General features: G+C 43.6%; 1 protein-coding gene across 1 annotated transcript in view; it reads left to right on the top strand.

Annotated features, from left to right (window-relative positions):
* Nucleotides 1-23810, top strand: part of LOC309351638 (cadherin-related family member 4-like) — a gene marked incomplete at its 5' end in the record, with an annotated part of 70310 nt that extends 46500 nt beyond the window's left edge. Inside the window, 7 exons of the mRNA XM_081879426.1 lie at nt 8101-8242; nt 9613-9866; nt 15985-16115; nt 17990-18082; nt 19399-19468; nt 20891-20927; nt 23536-23810. Coding sequence (XP_081735552.1) covers nt 8101-8242; nt 9613-9866; nt 15985-16115; nt 17990-18082; nt 19399-19468; nt 20891-20927; nt 23536-23612 — 804 coding nt within the window. The 3' untranslated portion in view covers nt 23613-23810. The remainder of the gene's footprint in view (nt 1-8100; nt 8243-9612; nt 9867-15984; nt 16116-17989; nt 18083-19398; nt 19469-20890; nt 20928-23535) is intronic.
* Nucleotides 23811-24263: the final 453 nt, after the last annotated feature.

The raw sequence follows: 24263 nt of genomic DNA, 5'->3' as shown, positions 1-24263 counted from the left end.
TTATGTTTTAATATTTTCAGATACCCAAACATGGCTTTAAATAACAAAGCCCTGCTAGTAAAAATCCAAAACATGCACACTCCTAATCTGTCTCTGCGATGACTCACCCTTGTAAATGTGGCTTTCTTTCAGATTTTAGAAGGCTGATGATTATTGCATTTTTTCCTGCCCAGAGTAAACCTACCTCATGCCCAAATAGGGATGGGAGAGAATTTTGATTTTGTTTGCATTTTAATAAGTAAATAGCTAATTCACACCTCTCAAACCAATATGGAAACTGAAACATGATAATCCTTCGAAATTCACAGTTCTCCATATTTTGTGATGCAGTTGTCCAATCCATATGTACAAAAATGTGTATATTAGGGGAAAGTGTGAATAAAATGCACACATTAGTGAAAATAGCATACAAAATCTTAGGGGAAATTGCTTGTGGCAACTGGCATACAGCTGCACACTGCCTCCAATACTGGAGCCATGATGGCTTGTAGTCATTGATAGCCTTATCAAGTTAAGAGAGACCTCTCAGAAAAAGCTACAGTAGCTATTATTTATCTTTGTTTGTATTTCCATTAATTGCAACCACATGTATCACACAACCCGCAAAGAACAATTAAAATGATGCTCAAAGTGTTGTTCTGCTTAAAGATAAGGTGCAGGGCACATAAATTATTTAATTATCTGTGTAAACAGATGTCATTAATCAACACAAAGGCATTTATAGGTTGGAAACCGTGTAATTATAGAAGAAATCCAGGAACTCTCATGTTTGGGATTACGTCATGACAACAACACCTTTGCCTTCTTCACTAAACGTAGTTAAATGTACTAGGAAGAGGAATTGTTTTCTAAAAAGAAAAATGCTGATTAGATTTTAAGAAGGAAAACAATAATTGTTGAGAAGAAAAATGATATCATCCTGCTCACTTGCACAATGAAGATGCCTCTCAGATGGAAAAATCTTATCTCGATCTTTCTCTGTAGGTCAGCCTTCAAAGCATGTCCAATTTATAGAAGTGTATTCTATAAATAGTCTGAGACTCCTGGACTGCAGTGGAGTTGCTAGAAGTTAAGCCAATTTAGATCTGCACAGAGATAGCCAAATGTGAGCTTCCTGATTGTTACTGCGGATACCTTTTGGGAATCTGCGCCTGTAATGTAGATGGAGGAATGAGAGTTACCTATGGTGAGGGTGCCCTTGGCTATATCCAGTGCTTTTTTTCCTCTAAAAATGTTTAGGTATAGGTAAAGGTAAAGGTACCCCTGCCCGTACGGGCCAGTCTTGACAGACTCTAGGGTTGTGCGCTCATCTCACTCTATAGGCTGGGAGCCAGCGCTGTCCACAGACACTTCCGGGTCACGTGGCCCGCGTGACAAGCTGCATCTGGCGAGCCAGCGCAGCACACGGAAACGCCGTTTACCTTCCCGCTGGTAAGCGGTCCCTATTTATCTACTTGCACCTGGGGGTGCTTTCGAACTGCTAGGTTGGCAGGCGCTGGGACCGAACGACGGGAGCGCACCCCGCCGCGGGGATTCGCACCACCGACCATGCGATCGGTTTTACCCACAGCGCCACCAGCGTCCCTAAATGTTTAGGTGTACTCTTATTTTTACTCAAGAAAAACCACCATTTTATAGTTCAAATGGGGAAAAATAAATACAGTAAATGGACAAAAGTACAAAGATTCAAAAAATGTTTAGGGGTATGCGTCCCCCTAGAAAAAGTACTGGCTATATCAACCACTGGATATTATTCTCCAGTGATGTCAACATATATGGCAAGGCTCTGTAATGCTACTGCAGATGTTTTAGCGCTGCAAATGACTGCTCTGAAACACTTCTAGTAAAGTCAATCAGCAAATAACTACTTTCACTCAAGTAATCATGATTACATTATAGAACAACAGAAAAGAATTAAATATAAGCTATCTGGATTGGAGACAATGTACCTTTCGTAGTGCAGCCTCAGTCTCATTGTGTCATGTCCCATGTGACCTCTGAGTGACCTCTGAGAATGAGCGGTGCAGAGGGACACATCTCACGTTTTTTGGACACGGGGGTGATAATGAGTTCCTTAAACTCGAGGGCTGCGTTGTGGAGTCTAGAAGTCCCAAATTGTCTCCATATGGATCACCAACAGTGGTTCCCATCAGTTTGCAAACCGCTATTGACTATGGAGAATTATGATTTCCCACTACAGCAGAAGTACAGTTGAGAACACCTGGAGAGCGTGGTGGTGGTTCCTGCTGTGGTGGGTCTCCTTGCCATGTCCTCTAGTTCACACTTTCTCCCAGCCAGCTCTCCAAAGTCTCCTGCCAACTTCCAGCTTCCGCAACAAACATGTGATTCCTAAAACTTTCCAAAACCCCCACTTCCTAAATCATCCACTTTTGTTCCTGAAATGAAGGCTTGAAATAGCAAACACAAGACAAACTATTAGGCTCCTCCACAATTCATTTCCATTTGGGCAACGCCGCTTTTCCAAGAAGATGCAGACATAAGTGTATATGAAAATACAAATAATGGCAATGTAGATAAAGGCGGTAATAGAAGCAACATTTCATTTTTTAAATAATAATTTTTATTGGGTTTTCACATTTTTTAGAGACAAACACACGTTACAAAACACAGATACAAAAATTACAACAAAAACAAAACAAATATCATCACAACACCTTATTTTCTTAACCTTGTTCCCCGGACTCCCCCCCACCCCCTCTTCATACATCCCTATTCCCATAATTCGTTCAGCAAATTTTAGTTTCTTCTTCTTAACCTATAATTGATATTTTTAAATATATCTCTTCATAATTAGCCCGATTTCTCTTGTCCCCAGTTCTTATAAACATTTAAATTTTTCCCTAAGGTCGGCGTAGATTCCCTTCCCTCGATTTCCCATTTTTAAATATAGACCCTATTCACCCAACCCAAAATTTATCATCGTTCTTACCCTTCTGTAACTAAATAGCAATAATAAAGATATTTCCCCCTCCCCCCTTCCCAGGTTCTGATCCCTTTTCAAATAAAAATCAACCATCATTTTCAGCCCGGATTCCTCACGTCGAGAGCCTTTAAGTCCCTTTCAGTTCCTCTCCGTCGATTCTGTTGGAAGTCTCTTATATCGGTCCTCGAATCTCGAAAGAATCCATTCTCCATCACTCCAATTTTTCTTCCCTCATAGATGCTTGATAGGAACTGCTGCCAAAGGTCAACCAGTCTTTCATAATCAAAAGGATAGCCCCAATCATATTTCTTATATCCTTCAAGTTCCTGTGTTGCAGATACTTCAGGGGCCCCCTCCTTCATCCTTAACATCTTTTGCAGTGTTGTAATCCAGATAATCCAATAGTCTTTTCCCTTGCGTTCCACCATTATGGACTTTTTGTTGGTATATTTCAATTGTTCTTTCTCCTCTCCTTGCTCTCTTTCCTCCAATTCTTGATGTATCTTTTCTGTTTCGGCTGCAGATTCCTTTCCTGTCAGTTCCTTCATGCTTTCAGCAGAGTTGCTTGTTCCTGAAGTCAAGGTCATTAATTGTTTGCTCATACTCAGACTCTGCTCTTGCAGTATTCCCACAAGATAAAACATCCTGTTTATCTCTGCCTGTAGTTTTCCATCTGCCGCCATTGTAGTAGCTTTGGAATCCCCCTAGAGGGATTCTGGTTACTTTGTAAACTTTTTCCAACAGTCCAAATCTTTTTTATTTCTTTCTATCGAGTCTCCAACCACTTTGTTACAATTTAACTTTTAGTTCAGAGAGATATCAGTTAACAAATTTTCAATCTGTCCATTTAACAGTTCTTTTGACAGCTTGTTTTTCTGCACCAGACTTAAACACGGGATTCTCCCTGGTCCCGGGGGGAGGGGGGGTTTCGCAAAAAAAAAAAGAAAAAAAAGAGGGAAAAAAAAGGTTTTCTCCTCACTCTCCAGCACAACACTTCCTTTGTTAAATCGTGGAAGAAGTTTCTTTTATAATGTATAAGTGTATCTTTTCCGCCTTAGTTCTCTGAGCTTTGCTTTAAAATTGTCCGTAGTTAGGGGGGGTGCGGACTCCCTTTTAGCACACCCTCCGATCGTCTCCAATTCAAAGGAAAAATTTCTTAAAGCCAAATTCCATTTACTCACGGGTTAATTCTTTCAGTCCAAATTTCCAGGGAGAAAGTCAGCGCTCTCCGGTCGTGGCTCGCGGCTCCGCTCCACCGAGGTGTCGATCGACTCTCAGTGCCACACCGCCCTCCGTACCCTTTTTCGAGGGTCAGGGGGGGTGCTTAAGGCGCCCACCGAGTCTTCCCGTCCGCAGGCTTCAGCGCCTGCGGTTTCTAAGGGTCCCCGCGTCGCCGGCGCGGCAAGACCCGTCCTCGATGAAGCCGATTCCCTCCGCAGCTCGGAGGGAATCCGCCATTTCCAGATCGCGCTAACCCGGAAGTCCTCTAGAAGCAACATTTCAAGTGGATCCTTCCAGTGTGGGCATTTAGCAATAGTGCTTTGATGTAAATTTAGCTCCCAGCTAATAACACTGCAAAAAGTCTTATATCATATCATGGGAGGTTCTGAATGCTTAGCTTGCTTGAAAATCAGAGAGTATTATTAAAATGCTTTGAGTGGGAGCAAAGACCTTCTGAGATTCTGGCCTTCCTTATAGAAGCTATGTAAATGGATATCGGACTTATTTTGATGAATGGAGGCTTAGCAATAAAACTTCTATCAACAAAACATGAATGAAATGATCAGGTACAAATGTGTGGGTTTAAAATTATGCTTCCAGTTTTAATTCAGGCACCAAGGCTCAAATTAACTATAAATACAAGTTAGGGGCCTGTCAGGCATTGCAGGGAGAGCCCTAAGCGGTTGGGAAATCTCCATCCCCCTGTATCGTGTAATGGAGCAAGACGGAGTGGAACAGAGGACAGAAAGATACATATTTACCTTCCCATCCCTGTGCTAAACCCTTGAATTATGCTTATTATCATTAAAAACATCTTTAATCAACTTGCATAAAGCCAATAAAAATTCAACAACCTCATCTGAGTAGTGTACAAAACATGAAAAAGGTCCAGGAAACTTTGGGTAAACATATGATTTAAGCAAGTGTTTTAAACAGGAGCTACATTTTCCATGATGCTGAGAGCAGGTGATAACCTAAGCAAAGGAGATCAGCTCATATCCTCATCCCTGTTGTTCAGTCTGTTCTTAAGGCTGCAGGTCTTGACGCATGTTAGTGACATTATCAGCTCATGCCAGGGGGTAGCAATCCTCCAAACATATTGGACCTCTTTTAGATCTGGGTGATTTCATTATGTCCAGGTCTGAAATGGAAGCCCAGAGGGCCCAGGCCCCAATTCTGCTACCATGTTCTGGATTTGGAGCCTTTTCTCTAGGGCACTACATGATGAAGAAGTCGCTAAAGCCCTGCCCTTTTGTGTGTCATACATTCAGTTCTGTGTCTTGTTCACTAATAAACCATGTTTGCTGCAGCTAATAGGGCTTCATGGTTCACCTGCTTTTCTATGAGCTGTGTCAATCCACTTAATAAATATGGATTTATTTTGTACCCAAGAAAATAACTCTCAGGGGAAGTGTACAGAAGCTTTACATACCTTATCAAATAATTTAATGGAGCAATTAAACAGATAAACAGTCTGGGCCATTTCTCTTTGTAATGTAATGTTGAGCAAAGCCTGTCTGATTGATTGATTTTCCTTTAATTGAGAGCAGACAATAAAAGAAGCCATGTTTTCTTCATGCTGATTGATAAGATTTGCAGCTGAGCCCTGAGTGGTGGCATAAAATGCTATATCCATAAAGCATTGCATGGTTTTTCTGTCAGAAAACAGAGCCGGTGTTGTGTTGGCTGTCTCACTTTAGAAGAGTAAAGCAAGAAATTCCATAGGCAACTGGTAAACTTGCACTTCTCAAAGCTGTGCGTACCTTCTCCATGCTAGCAGAGGATCGCTGGTCCTCTTTTTTCCTTTCTTCTCATTTTAAGTAGCAAAACAGTCATCACTGGGGGGCCCATGTGGGATAGAAACTATTTGCATGTTCAGACCCAGAAACCTCCCCCAAATAAATTCACACTTGACTCAAATTTTGGTTTTGGTTTTTGGCAGAATTTAGGCCACAACTTTATTGATTACAGAAAGTGACTGGTTGCATAGGCTCTGCTTCGACTAGCTCCCTGCCTTGCAGGTAGCGCTGACCCAGGGTTCCAGCATAGGTCAGCCAAGGGTGAACACCTGGGAAGGCGAAAAGCCGGGAACGGGCTAACTCTGCCACCCAAATGTCCCCCTGGACTCAGGCACGGGCACAACCCCCTCTCAGGGGTTGACCAAACCATCGAGTCCCTGGATTCCTTTAACAGACTACCCTTCACATAGGGATGGCGAGAGCGTTCTCCCATCCCTATCACCTGAACCAGAGCCTATCCACAACCTTACAAGTTGTGATGATTTGCTACGTGGTAGGTGAAACCCAAATGGCAACAGCCAATCAGCCAAGTGGGGAAAATTCCTGCTGTGCCCCTGTCCCAATGACAGATGACACACGACGGCAAAGCCCTAAAAGTGGGGAGAGGTGGGCGGGTGTTCCGAATGCATGAGCCAAAAGAGGAAGCTCTGGGTCACGTGCATGGGCATAAATAGGTCCCTCGAACCGTTTGGACTGCATCCCATTGGCCAGATTGCACCCAGCTTCGAGGGACCTACCAATCGGGTGTTGTGGTCAACCAATCGTACCCACCCACAACACAGGGTGTCAGTTTTTCAGGGCTCACCGCACTACGTGCCCTCTTTAAGGGAGGACCCGATTTAACATTTAAATGAATAAATTTGGATATAACAATGGGGGGGGGGGACAATGCAAGTAAACTAGTGATTAATGCCACCCCCCAACAGAAACAGTCAGGGACTGTTAAGAGTCTATTCATCACTAATTCTTCAGCTGCTGTTTAACAGGTATAGTGCCTTAGTTTGCTATCCTCCTTCCTTTTGTGTCATGCCTTTTAGATTGTAAACCTGAGGGCAGGGACTGTGAGAGCCATTTGTGTCTGAAGACCAGGGTCAAAATGCTTTAAATAAATAAAGATGCAGAACCTCCACTTCAATCCCACTTGCAGCTAATTACAAAAAAGCAGTGCCTCAGCAGCACTTAAAGGCACATAGCATAGACCATAAACATCTGTGCCCCTCATCTCTTGCTACTGCTGGTGTCCTGCAGTAGCATTCAGGTCTAACCACACTTGCATGGCAATATATCTATTAAAAGCTTGATACCCTGTTTCTTTGTTGCCAAGCAGTGTAGGGAGGGGGTGACTGGGACTTCTCCACAGCTTCCCCACTCCAAATTGCCTTCTGCTTGTGCTGCTTTGCAGGCCATCATGTTTTTATTACACACCTGGCTTACAGTATACCTAGGACCTGGGAAAGGAGGGTCACATGGTTTTTTGAGAGAAAGCTTTCAACAACAGAGGTTGCTCTGAGGTGTGACGAGGGAACTTCAAATCGGCTTTCCAATACAGTGGTACCTCAAGTTACATACGCTTCAGGTTACATATGCTTCAGGTTACACACTCCGCTAACCCAGAAATAGTGCTTCAGGTTAAGAACTTTGCTTCAGGATAAGAACAGAAATCGGGCTCCGGCGGTGCGGTGGCAGCAGGAGGCCCCATTAGCTAAAGTGGTGCTTCAGGTTAAGAACAGTTTCAGGTTAAGAACGGACCTCTGGAATGAATTAAGTACTTAACCCGAGGTACCACTGTAGTATGGAACTAAAGATTTTTAATGTAGCAATGCATGTTCACAGTTTGAATAATTGTGTAATTATTGACTCTGTAAACCTGTTGCCCAAGACACAAACTTTTATTCTTTGTGCATATGTACATAACAACTTTCTGAAGAAAGCTAGGAATAATCTGAATAATCAGAAAAGTGCTTCTGCCACCATCAGGCTTAATGTATCAGTGTCTGCAGAAACTGACTTGTGAAGTTGCTGTGTAATGATTGTAGGAAAATGCTGGGAGCTTGCGGCTCTTCCTGCTGGAATGTTCTTGTTCCTAACTTTTTGTCAGAGGGTTTTCAAGCGACCTGCTATTTTCTTCTTTTGCAGAATGTGAACGATGAACCTCCGGTCTGTAGGCCACCCTATTATAGCAAACCTATATACTCTACTATTAAAACACCCATCTTGCAGTTGAATTGCTCAGACAAAGATTCTCCCCCTCATCAGCTCAGTTACACTATTGTGGGAGGTAAGACTATATATAGCTTAGTTTTTGTAATGACCATTCATTAGTTTTCATTCTTTCTGTTTGTGTGAATAGAATTGGGGAAGCACCTTCAAGTGTATTCCCCTTCAAAGGTGAGCCATTTGGGAACTGCACAGAAATTAGGACCTAAAAAACACACACCTTATGACAATATTAGCAAGCCAGAGATTGTTCTAACCATAGAAATATGGCAACTTGGAGTAGGTCAGTTGCTAAAGAGCACACACCAAGAGTGCTTTGTTGAAATCAAGGCTAGGGAACTGTTAAGTTGTGGGCAAACATATCAGACGACACAGCGATTCTTCCAAAGCAGCTCTTTATTTGTAAGCTGGAACAGAACTGCACTGAGGAGCTCAGTCAGCCTGCTTATATAGAGCTCCACTGGAATGCAACAGTAACCATTTTCTGTAACTAACTAATCCAATCATTGAACGTCACTTTCGATCCTTCTTTTGCATAACAATCTACAGCATCCCCCTGCTGGCCCAGGGTGAGAACTTCAGTACAGTGGTGCCTCGCAAGACGAAATTAATTCGTTCCGCGAGTTGCTTCGTCTTGCGATTTTTTCGTCTTGCGGAGCGCGGATTCCCCGGGTATTAACGGCTTTAAGAAAAAGGAAGCAAACTCGCAAGACGTTTTCATCTTGCGAAGCAAGCCCATAGGGAAATTCGTCTTGCGAAGCACCTCGAAAAACGGAAAACCCTTTCGTCTAGCGAGTTTTTCATCTTGCGAGGCATTTGTCTTGTGGGGCACCACTGTACATAACAGGAACCCTCTAGATGGTCCTGGACTACAAGTCCCATCATCCCAGACTGTTCGCCATGCTGGGTGGGGCTGATGGGAATTGAAGTCCCTCAGCATGTGAAGGGCCTCAGGCTCCTCACATCTGGCCTTAAATCATAGAATCATAAGTTGGAAAGGTCCCTGAGGAACATCTAATCCAACCCCCTGCACTGCAGGAATATGCAGCCATCCCATATGGGGAATCGAACCTGCAACCTTGGCATTATCAGTACCACATTCTAACCAACTAAGCTACATATGAATATACACCTTCTGTGCTTTGAGGGAGACACCTCTGTTCTCTGAACAGTGGCCTGGCGTTGGGAAAGGAACCTGCTCTAAACTGCAATCTCTTTTGCTTCCTTCCTTTCTTTAAGGGAAGAAAAGCTGCTGTTCTCTTGTACCAGTGCCTAAGAGGCTCTTTGCTTCATCCCAGCACAATTCAAACATTTATTAAGAGATGCCATATTCACCTGAAGTGCAAGATTCTAAAAGCTGGAGAGCTATATATGAATTGTAATAGGATGCCATTTTTATTTTTATGGTACTTCAAACCCCATTCTTTCTAGGCAATATCCATTCTCGGTTCAAACTTCAGAGATTAGGCTCTGGCTTAACTTCTTTGATGACGACACAGAACTTCCAGTATGATGTGTTTCGAGGAATTCAGGATCCCACCACATTTCAGCTACTAATAGAAGTGGCTGATGAACTGCATGGCAGTTTAGCTCACCGCTTGTCCACAACAGCAACTGTAATACTGCATGTGGTTCCCTGGAGCACAACCAGGCCTTCAACCACCACAAAAACAACCACAACTGCCGTAAGTTTCCAAGCATGCTTCTTTTTTTCAGGATGTCAAGAGACATCTGAGGCAGTTGATAGAGGAGAGCACAGTTCAAAATCTTTCTGGTATCTCTGTGACTTACAGAGAAGGGGAGGGATAGGATGGCAGCCAGGTCATTGTGGTGCAAATGCGCAGGAGGGAGAACTGGAGTGGCTCTGCTGGTGTGTTTATACTGTGTCAGCATCGTCACACCCTTGGAACACCCGCCGGATGGCTACTGCTTAAATGGTTCCCCCAAAATCTTCTGCCTCAGGTAGAGTGCCTCACTATTTGCTCTGAATGAATAAAACATAGCAATAAAACAACAATATGATATACAAAGAATAGAAATAAAAAGTCAATTATATAAAATACATTTTAGGGTTTTGAATCAGTAGTCAAATGGTGGATCTTATTCTGATTGCCCCAGCTAAAAACCTTGCAACCTTTGCTGTCACCTGCTCATCTTGATTTGCCAAGAGAAGGGACACTGTGGTAGTGGCTGGGCGACCCAGAATGGACAATAAAAGAGGGGTGATAATCTCATTCCTCAAGTCTTTATAAAGAGGGCAAGCCAGAAGGGCATGCGCCACTGATTCAGGACTGCCATCTCCACAGGGACATAAGCATTTTTGTGTGTGGAATCTGTTGGAATCGTCCCTTGAGTACACCCAAAGGCAGTACATTCAATCTTGCAAGAGTAAAAGTGTGTCTATGTTTTAGAATTGCTAGGTTATGCAGATAAGGTGCCAGAGAGTTGAAATGGGAGGGTGGAAAATAGTCATGCCATGGGCAAAATTTCCTTATTGTGGCCAAGTTGTTTTGACGCTCAATATCATTTAGGGGCTGACAAATCATGCTGTTTGCTTTACTAAAACCCAGAGTGAGTAGCTGTTGTGGTGATAAACCACAAGAGTGAAGTTCTTGATAGACAATTTTAGTCCAGGCGCTCTTGTGACAATCTTGCTGCCCTATTTGCTCTATTTCTGATGTTCGGGCTGTGAGTGCCATTCCCTGTATAGCCAAAAGAGCATCATCTATGCTCACGAATGAGGCACTGGTAAGCTTGAGGGAGGTTTAGAGCTAATACATGCTAGGGGTGGGGTAACATGGGCGATATGGGCTTGCTTTCTGTTTTTTTTTTTTTTTTAAGTTTAGAAGACATTTACCCCTTTTACAAAGGGGGAGTGGGTACAGTACATAACATCCTGAGATGGCAACACACAGAGCCATCCGCAGCCTTCTCTGTTTCTCAGAGTTCATTTCTCAATCCAGGACACCTTCTCTTCCCCCTCCTCTCTCTCTCTGGATTAGCAATTGCTGAGGACCAGCAAGAGAATGCGCTTTCCCTCATGCTCTGTTGCTTTTAGGATTCCCAATGGCATTTTGGTGGTCACTGTTACAGGTAAAGTGTTGGGCAGTTGGAGACATTTTATAGGTTTACAATAGGTTTACAATGACTATTATTATCAAAATAGGAAGATCAGCCCTGTATCAGTTTCTCAAAGATTCATTACTCAGGTAAAATTCCTATTAAATTAACTGTCAATATGCTAATTTCTTCTATACCATTAAGTTATCCCCACCCATGGTTTTCTCTCCCAATATCATGCCACACACAAAATTTCCCTAGTTTATCACCCAAACACAAGTGCAGCTACTGTAACAGATGGAATAAAACAAAATGAACAAGACTCTCCACTGAATTTATATCTTGTTTAGCTTTTTCTTTATTCCTCTGTGTCACTAAAGTAGATGTTCGTGATTAAATAATGATATAAGGTTATTTTTAAAAGCTTTCAGTAGTATTTTTTGAAAATTCAAAACACTACTTTAATGATAATCTGGATTGTGACTCCTCTATTGCTAAGAGGTTTCATTTGCTTTTGAAATTTGTACAACTCTGTTATATATATGCTCAATAACACAATGGAAGTTTTGCTCTTTTGGTGGAAACCAACCTATTTTTATTAAAGGCAAGTAAATCTACTTTGAGGTTTTCAAGTTAAAAACTGGTGCAGATATTTTTTTTTTTGGGGGGGGGAATATTATTAAGGCCTGCTTACATTACAGAAAGGAGCTGATTCTCTGCGTCATGCTGTGTGTCTCTTCCTCAGTCCTTTTCTGGCTCATCCGGCATCTGGGGCCAGGATGGAAATGTCAGCACTGTGGGTGTGAAGGCACACAGTGTCTGTGTTTTGTAATGCGAGCGAATTGTCAGCTTCCATGAATGGAGGCTGCCCATCATAAAACTACCCAACATGCAATGCCCCAGCTGCGGTTTTATGTTAGACAGCACTGTGCATGTGAGAGCTGATGAGTCGCTCTCATTCAACAATGGTGCTTTGCCCCACTCCAGTCTGGTGGCAAGAAGAGGTGGTATGGTCTGTGTGTGGTATGTTGTGCATGGCAGGGCTGGTCTGCTGGGTCTTCTGCCAGTTGTGGCCATGACAGGGGGGACCTTCCTCATGGGACCTACTGGTTTTCTGTTGGAGGATATCCCCCCAAATGGTTATGGGCTTGCTGTAGAAATCCCATGTTGATTATGATGGTCAATCCCTTGTGTGTTATTCCCAGCATCTAGTCTGATAGCTAAGCTCTATTGCTTGGTGTGAGGCCCCCCTCAGAATCTTCTATTTCGCATCTTTTCCCTGGGGCAGAAAGCCACGTTCATGGATACGCATATCCTGTGCCTATACATATAAATAATGTAAGTCTAAAACGAGATAGCCAGCTGAATCATTAAGATGTTAAGCCAGGAAATCAAATTAACTGGCCACACTCATAGGGAACTTTTACATCCGAGTCCACTGGCAAAACAGACACAGCAGATGTTAACTGTCTAAAGCCTTTAGTTTCATCATATGGTGACATAATGTTGAGATAAGTATCGGACACTCATGCAAACTGTATTCAGATCCTTTGTTTGTTCAGTGCCTTGACCAATAGCAGCCAGTTTACTTCAATATCCCCAAAATATCTGTATCGTAGGCTGGTGACAGCCTGTTTTATCACACAAGACAATCTGCACATGCTCATCTGTCTGGTATCTCTGGGGAAGGGGAGTCAATGAAGAAGGGAAAAGCTGAGATATTTAATGAACTGTATCTTAAAATATGCTTTAAAAATGAAAGGGAAGTAGTACTTCACTGGCTTGAATTTCGAAGCATGTCCCAGGTCCACACTGTCTTCATCTGAAATAATGATTAGTATGGTGGGAGCGCGCCCCTCAACAAAGCCATGTGGTAGTGCTAAAGGGGCTGAACCTTTACGGTGAATCTCATATGTGGTGGAGGGGGGCTATGAAGATGAGAGAGAGAATGTTCAGGAGGAAGGGAGATGGTCAAAATAGAATCAGGGCTTTTTTTAGAGCTGGAACTCATTGGAACTCAGGACCTCTCAGGTGGGCACCATTGCCATCCTAAGAGAGAATGAGGGAGGCGTTCGTCACGGGTTCCAGCTCCTCTTTTTCTAGTAAGATAGCACTGGAGAGAACAGTTGGAGAGAGACCTGAGTGACCCTCAGCAGCCACAGCGGAACAGCCTCTTAAGTTTGCTGCAGTTTTCTGGCAGGAATCCTCAGAAGTAGGCAGAAGAGCTCTTCAAAGATTAATGGTGGCGGGTGGGAACTGACATAAGGATGTTGAGCTAGGCAGATCTTCTCCAGAATTATCATGCTCACCTAACTCTGCTCTGGAGATAATTGGGAACAGTAGTGGAGTGGCAAATTCAGAAGTGCAGGGTCACAGCCAGGCCCCCTCATAACCACACCCCCTTCTAATATTATACAATAATCTTACATTTAAACAATATTAATAATTAGGGTTGCCTTGCAACCATCAGTGCTGATCTGCAGGTCTTGCCTTTTAGCCACATCTCCTATTTTCTGTGTGCACACATGTGCAAATGATTTGGACAGCGCCAGTGTCTTCTTTCAGGGTCACTCACGTTGTGCTTTCCTTGAAGTTCCTTTGTAACAGAACTTGCACACCATTCTCTTGAAACGAAATCATGTTGTGTTTTTGGTGCTTAAGAGCAGCCAGAGCAAATCCTCTTTGGTGCTTTTCTTCAGAGTGACCCCAGGAGCCAAAGCTCAGTGGCTGATTCACCTCCTTTTACTCTGATTAGCTGCAGATCAGTACAGGAGATGAGAGTACGTCTTCCCAGAGGCTTAAAACTCCCCATTCATGCTGATGGGGCAGCTCTAGGATTCTGCAGACAGGGACCCTGCTGAGACCCTGTTGCAGAAATAGTGGCAGATCTTGGAGCCTCTGTGACCCCAGGCTGATACACGTCTAGATCCAAGGCACACTGTTTCCTGCTTGAGGGAAGGTGAGAGGGCTCCATATCTCATGACTCAGCCAAGAGCACGAAGCCCTCAATATTGCCCATATATACTTAGTCCAGATGGTCTTCATGCAAAATAATTATTTATAAAAATATATAAGTCACACTTTCATAAAAATACTTATATAATATAATTTTACAATGATTAAATAGACCCAATGTCTATTTAATGTCTACACAATGTGTAGAATTTGCCACAATCTCAACTTAACAGCCAGTAACACATTTTTTAGGGGGCTCACCAGTTGCTGGTGTTTTCTGGGAATGCTTTTTTTGTATTTAATTTTATATAATTAGTGCATTTTCTCTCTCTTCTAAAATCTGAAATTAATGTCTTCTATTTTCTGTTAGCTAGGTTTTTCCTTTTCTTTTCTGGTACTAAGAATGCTGCACCGCTCACAAATTTAAAAGAAAAATAAAACACCCACGACAATATTCTGCTTTTATTTTGCAACTTCTCAAGAGTATGTCGAAACTTAAGTTTTCACATTTCCCCTCCAATAAGTGTTTCATGTTCTACAATACACAATTGTTCTTTTAACATAGGAACACTGCCACCTACCGGACAAAGTATAGGCCTGTCATTAGTACAAATTCATCTAATTTCTAAGCCTTTTCGAAACTTTCTTTTTAATGTGAGTTTAGGATGGAGGAAGACAGGATGTGGGGAAACTGTGGTTAGGATTTCTCACATTAAAAAAAAAAACTAACAGCAAGTGAGGGGGTGTAAAATTGGAAAAAGAGGGCATAATCCTGGCGTGGGGGAACTTTTTCAAGCTGAGGGCCATATTTCAATCTGGCCTGACTGCACTGGCAAACAATTATGTTCCAGGTCCAATTCAAAGCACTGATTTTGATCTATAAAGCTTTAAATACCTCAAGGACCATCTCTCTCCCCATATGAACCTATTCAGACCCGGAGATCATCTTCTGAGGGTGACAACATGAGAGAGGGCCTTTCCTGCAGTGACTCCCTGTTTGTGGAATGCTCTCCCCAAGTTTCTCTGGTTACGTTTCTCTGTAACCAGACCTTTGTTGGATTAACATTCTCCAGCCTTTTAAATGTGTTTGTGGGAGGAGGGTTATTGGTTTGTTCCGTTCTTGTTTTATTATGCATTTTGTGTTTTTGTTTTTTATATTGTGAACCACCCAGAAATCTTTGGCCCTTTCCCGCCATTACCATGTAGATCAGAGATGGGGAACCTGTGACCTCCCCAGATTTTGTTAGACTCAATCCTCCATTTGGGAGTTGGAACCTAGCCATAGTTGCAGGGCCACAGGTTCCCCACCCATACTACAAGTTTTTCATAGTTTTCACTATTATGCAGACTGAGGGTGGCGGGATTCAGCAGTGTGCTAATACAGGCATAGGACCAGTGGTCAGGGATGATGGGCATTGTAGTTCCAAAACATCTGGAGGGCTGAGTTTGCCTATGCCTGCACTAATACAATCATTTCATTAGCACACACATCTGCTTTGCTAGCTAGAGGTCTTGTAATGGCTTCTACTAGCACAGCGAGCTAACTGAATCTGAGATTTATTTAGAGCATTTTTGCTTATGAAAAAGCTTTAAAAGCATGTCACATGCCTTTTATTCAGGGTGTTCTATGAACCACGATGCTTCCCTTCTGGACCCAATCATATTCACGTTTAATTGGAATTAACTTTGAATTTGAATTTTCTTTTCCAGATTATATTGCATTTTGAAAAATCTAATGGATATCCATTTCTGTTTTGCAAATGTCTGTTGTTGTTTGTTTATTTCTAGGCTACCACCTCAGTGCTGATTCAGACTTTATATTATTGGCATCCCGAAAACTGGTTTCCTGTTGTCCTAACTATAGCAGCAGCCCTCCTACTGATGTGCTTGTATATGGCAGTGTGGGGTTGCTTCAAAGAGTAAGGACACCTTCAGTTTTGGGGACAGCTCAGAGGAGACAATGAATATGAAAATGTACACCTAGACTAGTCTGTTGATAGATATTCCACCCACTGCAATAGAAGTTTCCCATTTCTCCCCATGTCTCATGAGACACCAATCCTGAGACTTCGAGGAGTTTTTAAAGTGATTTGCTGTTCATCAAGAGGGAATTGTGTTTGATACAAATAAGCACCACATTTCATATACTACAGCAACACAAATGTGTGTATCAAGAATTCTGTAGGTGGTAGGTAACATGGATGTTCCTGCATGCCCTTGTTCAGTTCTCTTAGGAGCTAAGGTTTCAGTCTCCTGGTCTGTGGAAGGGAGTCTGAGCGGCTATGGAATAGAGTGAATCTCCCTCCGTTCCTGCAGAGAGTGAAGCCCATAGGTAGAGAAGAAGGTCTGGCCTCACAAACCCTCCCGTTGTGGAAATGCCTCCTAACCTTACCACTCCACTGATGTGAGTGACCCAAAAGGGGGTGCAGATTGCAGGATCTGGATCCAAAGCCCTCGTCTTTCCCCAATATATCCCTGGGATTGGGGAGGGGGCTGTATGAGTGACATGCACCTGGAGTGTACCGTATTTTTTGCACCATAGGACGCACTTTCCCCCTCCTAAATAGCAAGGGAAAATGTGTGTGCGTCCTATGGAGCGAATGCAGGGGGGAGGCAGGCGGAAAAGCCCCCAAGAGCCGCACACAAGCTTTGTGCGCTCTTGCAGGCTTTTCCCCAGGAGGGAGAAGGGACTGACTGGCCGCATCAGTCCCTTCTCCCTCCTCGGGGAAAAGCCCCCAAGAGCGGCGCCCCCTTTAAAGGCTGAGCGGCTCCTGCGGGCTTTTCTACGAGGTGGGGGAATCCCCCCACCTCCCAGAAAAGCCAAGAGAAGCCGCACAGCCCCTTTAAAGAACGTGCGGCTTCTGCGGGAGGTGAGGGAAGCTGCAGCAGATTCCCTCCTCCCGGGCTCCCTTTGAAGCGGCAATGTGGGAGGGGAGCAGCTTACACTCGTGTAAGCAGCTCCCCTCCTACTTTCCTGCTTCAAAGCAATCACGGAGGAGGGAAGGAAAGGGACCATGGATTCTCCACTGCTTGCGGCTGCAGCAGATTCCCTCCTCCTGGGCTCCCTTTGAAGCGGCAATGTGGGAGGGGAGCAGCTTACACTCGTGTAAGCAGCTCCTCTCCCACTTTCCTGCTTCCAAGTGGAGGGAATCCACTGCAGTTGCGAGCAGAGGATCCATGGCTCCGCTTCCTTCCCTCGAAGCCGGGTGCGGGGGTGCAGGGGGGAAAGACGGCAGGAAATAGATGCCGGGCAGGAAGACACAACCACACTTTGACCACTGAAAGTCCACCCCAGCCTCCCCAGATTTCCACTGAGACGGCCAGGCTAATCTCAATGGCCATAAGTCTGGCTCAGCATTATTAACTGGGCTTAGATAAGCCATGGTTCCCCTTCCTACCCTCCTCTGAGGCTCGATTTAAAGCAGCAAAGTGGACAGGAGCCGCCTGCTTTGCTGCTTTAAATAGTTTAGTGCAACATTTTATTCAGAATATTTTTTTCCGTATTTTCCTCCTCTAAAAACTAGGTGCGCCCTATGGTCAGGTGCGCCCTATGGAGCGAAAAATACGGTATATTTCTCCTGCTGCTGCCTCCTGCACACCATTTTCCCTGGCCAGGACAAGACGACCAGGAGAGGAGGTTCTTCTGCCCACAATCTCCCTTGCCCCAACCTCAAAAGATTACTGACAATACATTTTGTGCCAGCCCTTTCCAATAAACTTCCACCTCTCCATGTGTTGCTCCCCAATACACACCCCGTGATTCTAATGTTGATGGCGTTTTTACCCTCAACAGTGTTACCAAATGTGGAAGATTCTTTCCACAGTGCTGTATTGACCAAAACCATCTGCCAGTCCTGAACACTGAAAAACATGCCAATTCTCCAAGGTAAGGGTCCTTTTCTGTCTCGTGTGCATAGTGTCTCATCAGGCTACTTTAGCACAAATTGTGTAGCCACTTTAGGAATATTGCCAGAAAATATAAACGACACTCATTTCTTCCATGTGGTTTGGAGTCACAGAAACCTTGGAGGTCAGAAACCTCCAAGATTTTCATTTATCTCTTGCAGCATATGTTTTAATAGGCATGAATTCAAGGCTGCTTTGTACCTCTTTATGTTGGTTGTCTGTGCATTCTTGCCACCTCACGAAATGTTCCTTTCATATCTCCAATTTTCTTGAACAGATCTCTGGTTTTTCCCATTCTATTGTTTTCCTCTATTTCTTTGCATTGCTTGTTGAAGAAGGCCCTCTTGTCTCTCCTTGCTATTCTTTGGAAATCTGCATTCAATTTCCTGTATCTTTCACTATCTCCCTTGCATTTTGCTTGCCTTCTCTCCCCTGCTGTTTGTAAGGCCTCCTGGTAGAACACCTAAGGTAAAGGTGAAGGGACCCCTGACCATTAGGTCCACTCGTGACCGACTCTGGGGTTGCGGCGCTCATCTTGCTTTATTGGACGAGGGAGCTGGCGCACAGCTTCCGGGTCATGTGGAAAGGATTAATAAGCTGCTTCTGGTGAACCAGAGCAGCACACGGAAACGCTGTTTACCTTCCCGTTGGAGCAGTACCGACTTGCACTTTGACGTGCTTTCGAACTGCTAGGTTGGCAGGAGCAGGGACCGAGCTCACCCCATCGCAGGGATTCGAACCACGACCTTCTGATCGGCAAGTCCTAGGCTCTGTGGTTTAACCCACAGCGCCACCCGCATCCCTACAGGGACAATATTCCTGTGAAGGGATTTCTGATGTTACAGGCAGTACTGCATCCACAACCACGAGTTCTTCTGAGCCTTATGATGATAGATTATTATTGTTTTAGAGCACAGAAGATGATGGAATCCACTCAGATATGAATATTATCATCTAAGATTTCCGTGAAACTTGTGCCATAACTCTCCACATTCTGGAACAATGCCAAATGATGGTGTGTAAATGGCAACACAGATGCTGCACTCAGGAGTGACGGGCAGAAAGAGGGGATGCTACACATCTGGCCTCCTGTCAGCAGCAGAAGAGGAGGGAGGGGGAGGTATTTAGGAGGTATTTCAAAGAGTCACAAAGGAGCAGCATCTGGCACTGCATAGGAGTAGATGCTGCTTCCTAACAGCTGGCCTGATCCTGCTTCGCAAGTGGCTCCCCTGCACACACTGTGGCTGAGTTGGGGAACACTTGTCTAATGCTGCTTTTCCTGTTTCTCCCTACCAGCAAAATGAATCCAACGGTGAATCTACCCCAGTCAGATGTGACATTCAGAAAAGTGTCTGTGAGCTCCGAAGTAAGTGGAATTGCACTTGTTATTTGCAAGCGGAAACACCCCTGCTCATTGTGCTACCAATCAAAATCCCATGTGGCTGTGGGAAGAAGTCTGAGGCTGCACGTTTTGTCTGCCAGCCATGAACGTAGCTGCGTTTCAAGAGAGAGAACCTCTCTCACCCCTTTTTCATTGGACTGGGCAAGGATCTTTCTTTACATTTATTTCCCATCCTTCTTCTAAGGAGCTTGAGTCAGTGTGTATGGTCTGCCCCCATTTTATCCTCACAACAGCCCTGTGAAGTAGGTCATGCTGACAGATAGGAACTGGCTCAAGGTCACCCAGTGTGCTGCATGACTGACTGGGAATCTGAGCCAGGCTCTTTGCCGCCCTGGCCTGATACTCTAAGCCAGAGATTGGGGGTCTCAGAGGCCAAATGTGGCCCTCCAGGCAATTCTCCTCTTCAGACTCTCCTCAAGTGACACGTCCTCCTGAAGCCCTTTGCCAGCCTTGCATTGCACCCTCCTTCTGTTCCTTTGCCTGGCTGGAATGTGCCCTTGAACTCTGGCAATGCTTCCTGCTTGTCTGGGCAAAGGGTAGAAAGGGATGTCTGAGTGTAGAGAAAGGTGTGGTTTTTTTCAAGGTCCCAGAGAGAGTTCTGGCAGTTTTGAAGGCTCCTGTTGAGCTGGGATAGCTCAGTCAGTAGAGAAGGAGACTCTTAATCTCAGGGTTGTGGGTTCAAGCCCCATGTTGGGCAAAAGATTTGTGGATTGCAGGGGGCTGGACTAGATGACCCTCGTGGTTCCTTCCAACTCTACCATTCTATGAGTCTATGAGCATTCACATTTATGGCTCTGCCCACTTTTGCCTCTTGTCCCACCTACCACTGGCATGTGCCCCCCCCAAAGGATGCCCAGAAGGGGCTGTGGCCCTCAAAATAAAAAAGGGTTCCCACCCCTGTTCTAACCACTGTACCGCACTAGCTGAGGTGTGCCTATATCTGTGGAAAAGATTGTCAAGGTATAGTGGTTAGAACAGGGGTTTAGTTTGTGCTAGAAGCCAGCCTTTTAGTCTTGCAGCTCCAGCCCTCTGGAATCAATTACCAGTTGGAAAGGTAGCTAGAATCTTGATGTTTAAGTCACTACCTAAAATGCTTTTGTTTAAGAATCTTTCCCTGAAGTGTGAATCGGTCATTTTGTGGAATATTAATTGTACAGCTGTAGGAATTGTTTCATTGTTTTTAGAATGTCATATAAATGCTTTTAGAATTTGTTTAGAAAATAATAATTCTATTGTTGTAGACTGCTTTCATGGCCCCAAGCTGCAAAGCAGCATATAAATCTATAGAATAAACAAAAATACCTTCTGTTAGTTCAAAAGTCAATGGTGACCAGAAGCACTGAGAGTACAGGTGTGTTAACGACAGTGATTTATGTTGCCTTTCAGCCCTCTATCATTTATGACGGTTGTGCAATGGATCCAGGTAAATATCAATATGGGTTTTAAAATACACTTGCAAGTTTACTTTTGTTGAATCTCACAGAATATGCACCTTGAGATCAATTTGGCTTAAACTCTCAAAGGTCACATGTGGGAAACTATCAAGTGTGCCTATTGGTGTGTTTGCTCCATGCCCCCCCTCTCCTAGTAAGCAGCAGTCACCCACATGCCAGGAGGCTAGCATGGCAGCTCTGTCCCCCCCCCCCCAGCAAGCCTCTTCTGGATCCGTCCCTCCCTATGGTGGTGGTACTGATGGCAATGATCTGCTGTGTTAATATATTGTCTTTCCTCCCAAAAGAGCCCTGGCAGGTTGACAGCCTGTTAAATTCAGCGACTCTCAAAAAACCCCAGATTAAAATATTTAAAACTATATATCTAAAAGCAAAATAGTAAAACTCAGCAGACAAAAACCCTAAGTTTTTGAACTTCAACAACATATTGATCCCCAAAGCCCAAAGGAATAAATGCATCTTCAGCTGGTGCCTTCAAAATATCTGCCTAATTATGGAGGTGACGATGTAGAGTCTACAACGGAAGGCATTGAAGCTGAATCCCCACACAATAGTTTAACACTAAAATTCTGACACATCAGTTTTTCCCTAGGAGAGAATTCAGATTTCCTCACTCACCTATTCCTTCACAAAAGTGCACATTATTGGCAATCTTAAAGAAACAAACTGCAGTAACCAATTGTTTTAAGGCTGCTTCAGGTGTTCCTGAACTACTGATTCCAACACCAGGGGTTTTGTTTCATGGTATCTGTAAATTGGGGGTGCGGGTGGTGCTGTGGGTTAAACCACAGAGCCTAGGACTTGCCGATCAAAAGGTTGGCGGTTCAAATCCCCGCAACGGGGTGAGCTCCTGTTGCTTGGTCCCTGCTCCTGCCAACCTAGCAGTCAAAGTGCAAGTAGATAAATAGGTACTGCTCCGGCAGGAAGGTAAATGGCGTTTCCGTGCGCTGCTCTGGTTCGCCAGAAGTGGCTTAGTCATGCTGGCCACATGACTGTACGCCGGCTCCCTCGGTCAGTAAAGCGATATGAGCGCCACAACCCCAGAGTCGGTCACGACTGGACCTAATGGTCAGGGGCCCCTTTACCTTTACCTTTATCTGTAAATCGAATCAGCTTCATGTCGGTTAAGTAATATTGTTAACTTGGCATTTTGGGAAACTCTGAACACTTCCTTCCAATAAAGGTTTTGTTCCACTGTGTATTTTGGAATTCAAATTCTATGTACATTCATTTTGTTTAATAAATTTAACAACAAAACATGCAGTTTCCCAGAGCAATCGGTCTATCAAGGTTCCAGCTCTTGTGATGGGAAGCACAAAACGGAATATTGATTGAGAGAAGCCATAAAAATGAGAGAAAACTACTCAAATCCAAACAGTAGACCTTTTAAGCCTGTCCACATGGTGTCGCTAGTGTACCATGAATCACCCAGTGTACAGACTGTTCCCGTTTTTTTTTAAGAGTCCGGTTTTTTTTGAAGAGTTCTCACTGTTAAGAATGTTCTTCTAAAGCCTGGCCAGCATCTGCATCTTTGAAGGTTCTTACCCAGTTGTTGTTCTGCTGCCCCTGGAACTACAGTGAACAAGTCTGCCCCATCTTCTGTGTGATAGTCCTTATGTCTCTCTTTGATCTCTTCTTCTCCAGGCTAATCATGCCCACCTTTTTCAAACACTTCTAATATGATTTGGGCTGCATCCATGCACAGCAGATTATTCAATTTCCATGACTTTTCTCTAATTGTTAAATTCTGCATTCATGCAATGTAGAAGCGACTTCTGGAACTATAGTGGAATATGTTGCATGTTTGGTGCTCATTTTCATCTTATTTCCTTCTAGAAAAGAAAATGTTTGGAAATAATATGGAAATAAGTGCTAACCTTGTGCTAGATTCCACGATAATTCCACTATATTCAGCTATAGACCCTGTCTACAGGGTTGTAACAGTTCCAAAGAATGGGGAAGGAAGATCTTTCTAACAGCAAGAGATGTTTGGCAGTGGAACAGACTAGCTGCTGGACTCTCCTTTCCTGGAGGTTTTTAAGCACAGGTTGGATGGCAATTTGTCATGGATGCTTTAATTGAGATTCCTGCATTGCAGGGCTTCAACTAGATGACTCTCAGCATGTCTTCCAACTTTCCAATTCTATAATTCTGTGAAGAGGAAAGTGCATTCTGAATCACAGGTGATTCAGTACAGTCATATGTTGGATCTCAAATGCCTTGGCTCCTGAACAAATCAACTCCCAAATGATCAAAACCCAGAAGTGACTGTTTCGATTCGCAAACTATTTTTGGAAGCCGAACGTCTGACAGGGCTTCTGCAGGAGCTTCCTGCAGCCAATCAGAAGTCACGCTTAGGTTTCCAAACACTTTGGAAGTCGAACGGACTTCCGGAACAGAGTCCGTTCGACTTCCACGGTATAACTGTATGGGAAAACTGCTTTGCCTTGCAATAGTGTTATAAAGATTACAAGAAGATAATGTATAGGACATACTTGGAACACTTGGATGTGCTGAAAAAGTGCTATTTATTTATTTATAAAAATAATACTAAGACCAAGTCATTTTTCCCTTCTCTAGCAACAGGACTGCAGTACCTCTTTAACAGTAAAACGGGTGAAGTCCAGTGGCTAAACCAGAAGACCTCTACTATGTAACGTTTACTTCCTGCTAATGCCAACACTTCTCACATCTCTGCTGTCTGACAGCCCCAGATGTATGGACAACATGGCTTTCAAACAATTCACCTGAAGTGGGAAGTTATTGATTAAACTATCTGACCATCTAATAGTCAATAATGAAGTCTTTATGGAATTTGGGCATTGAAAGTAATGTTCTCATTTTGAATGTTTCCATAGAATTATTTACCTGGCTTATGTGGTTGTTATACTTGTACTTTGTTGCCAAATACAATTTCATTTATTTCCTTGATTTTTTTGAAGTGTTTCCCCCTTGATTTGTTCAATAAATTGCCAAGGCCAGAATAACATTGGTGCCTTTGATAGGATTGGGGGACATTATTATTATTATTATTATTATTATTATTATTATTATTATTATTTGCTTTTCTTCTTTATTTCTCCAAACCTCTAAAAATTAAATCACTACTTTTCATAACATTTAACACAGCTGTTCACCCCCCTGCATCCTAATAGGATGCAGGTGAACTGGGAACAAGCCTGTGATGTTGTTGCTCCCCTTTTCCATTTATTTATTGCCATTTATATCCCACCTTTTTCACTGCGCATAGCAGTCGCCACCATCTGGGCATAGCCCTTCACCAGCCAGGAGGTTGGGGGCATTATGGT

This window comes from Podarcis erhardii (genome assembly GCF_964252035.2).
Source record: "Podarcis erhardii genome assembly, chromosome: 10".
NCBI lineage: Eukaryota > Metazoa > Chordata > Lepidosauria > Squamata > Lacertidae > Podarcis > Podarcis erhardii.
Note: the sequence above shows the minus strand (reverse complement) of the source record. Positions and strands in the feature narration are given on the sequence as shown.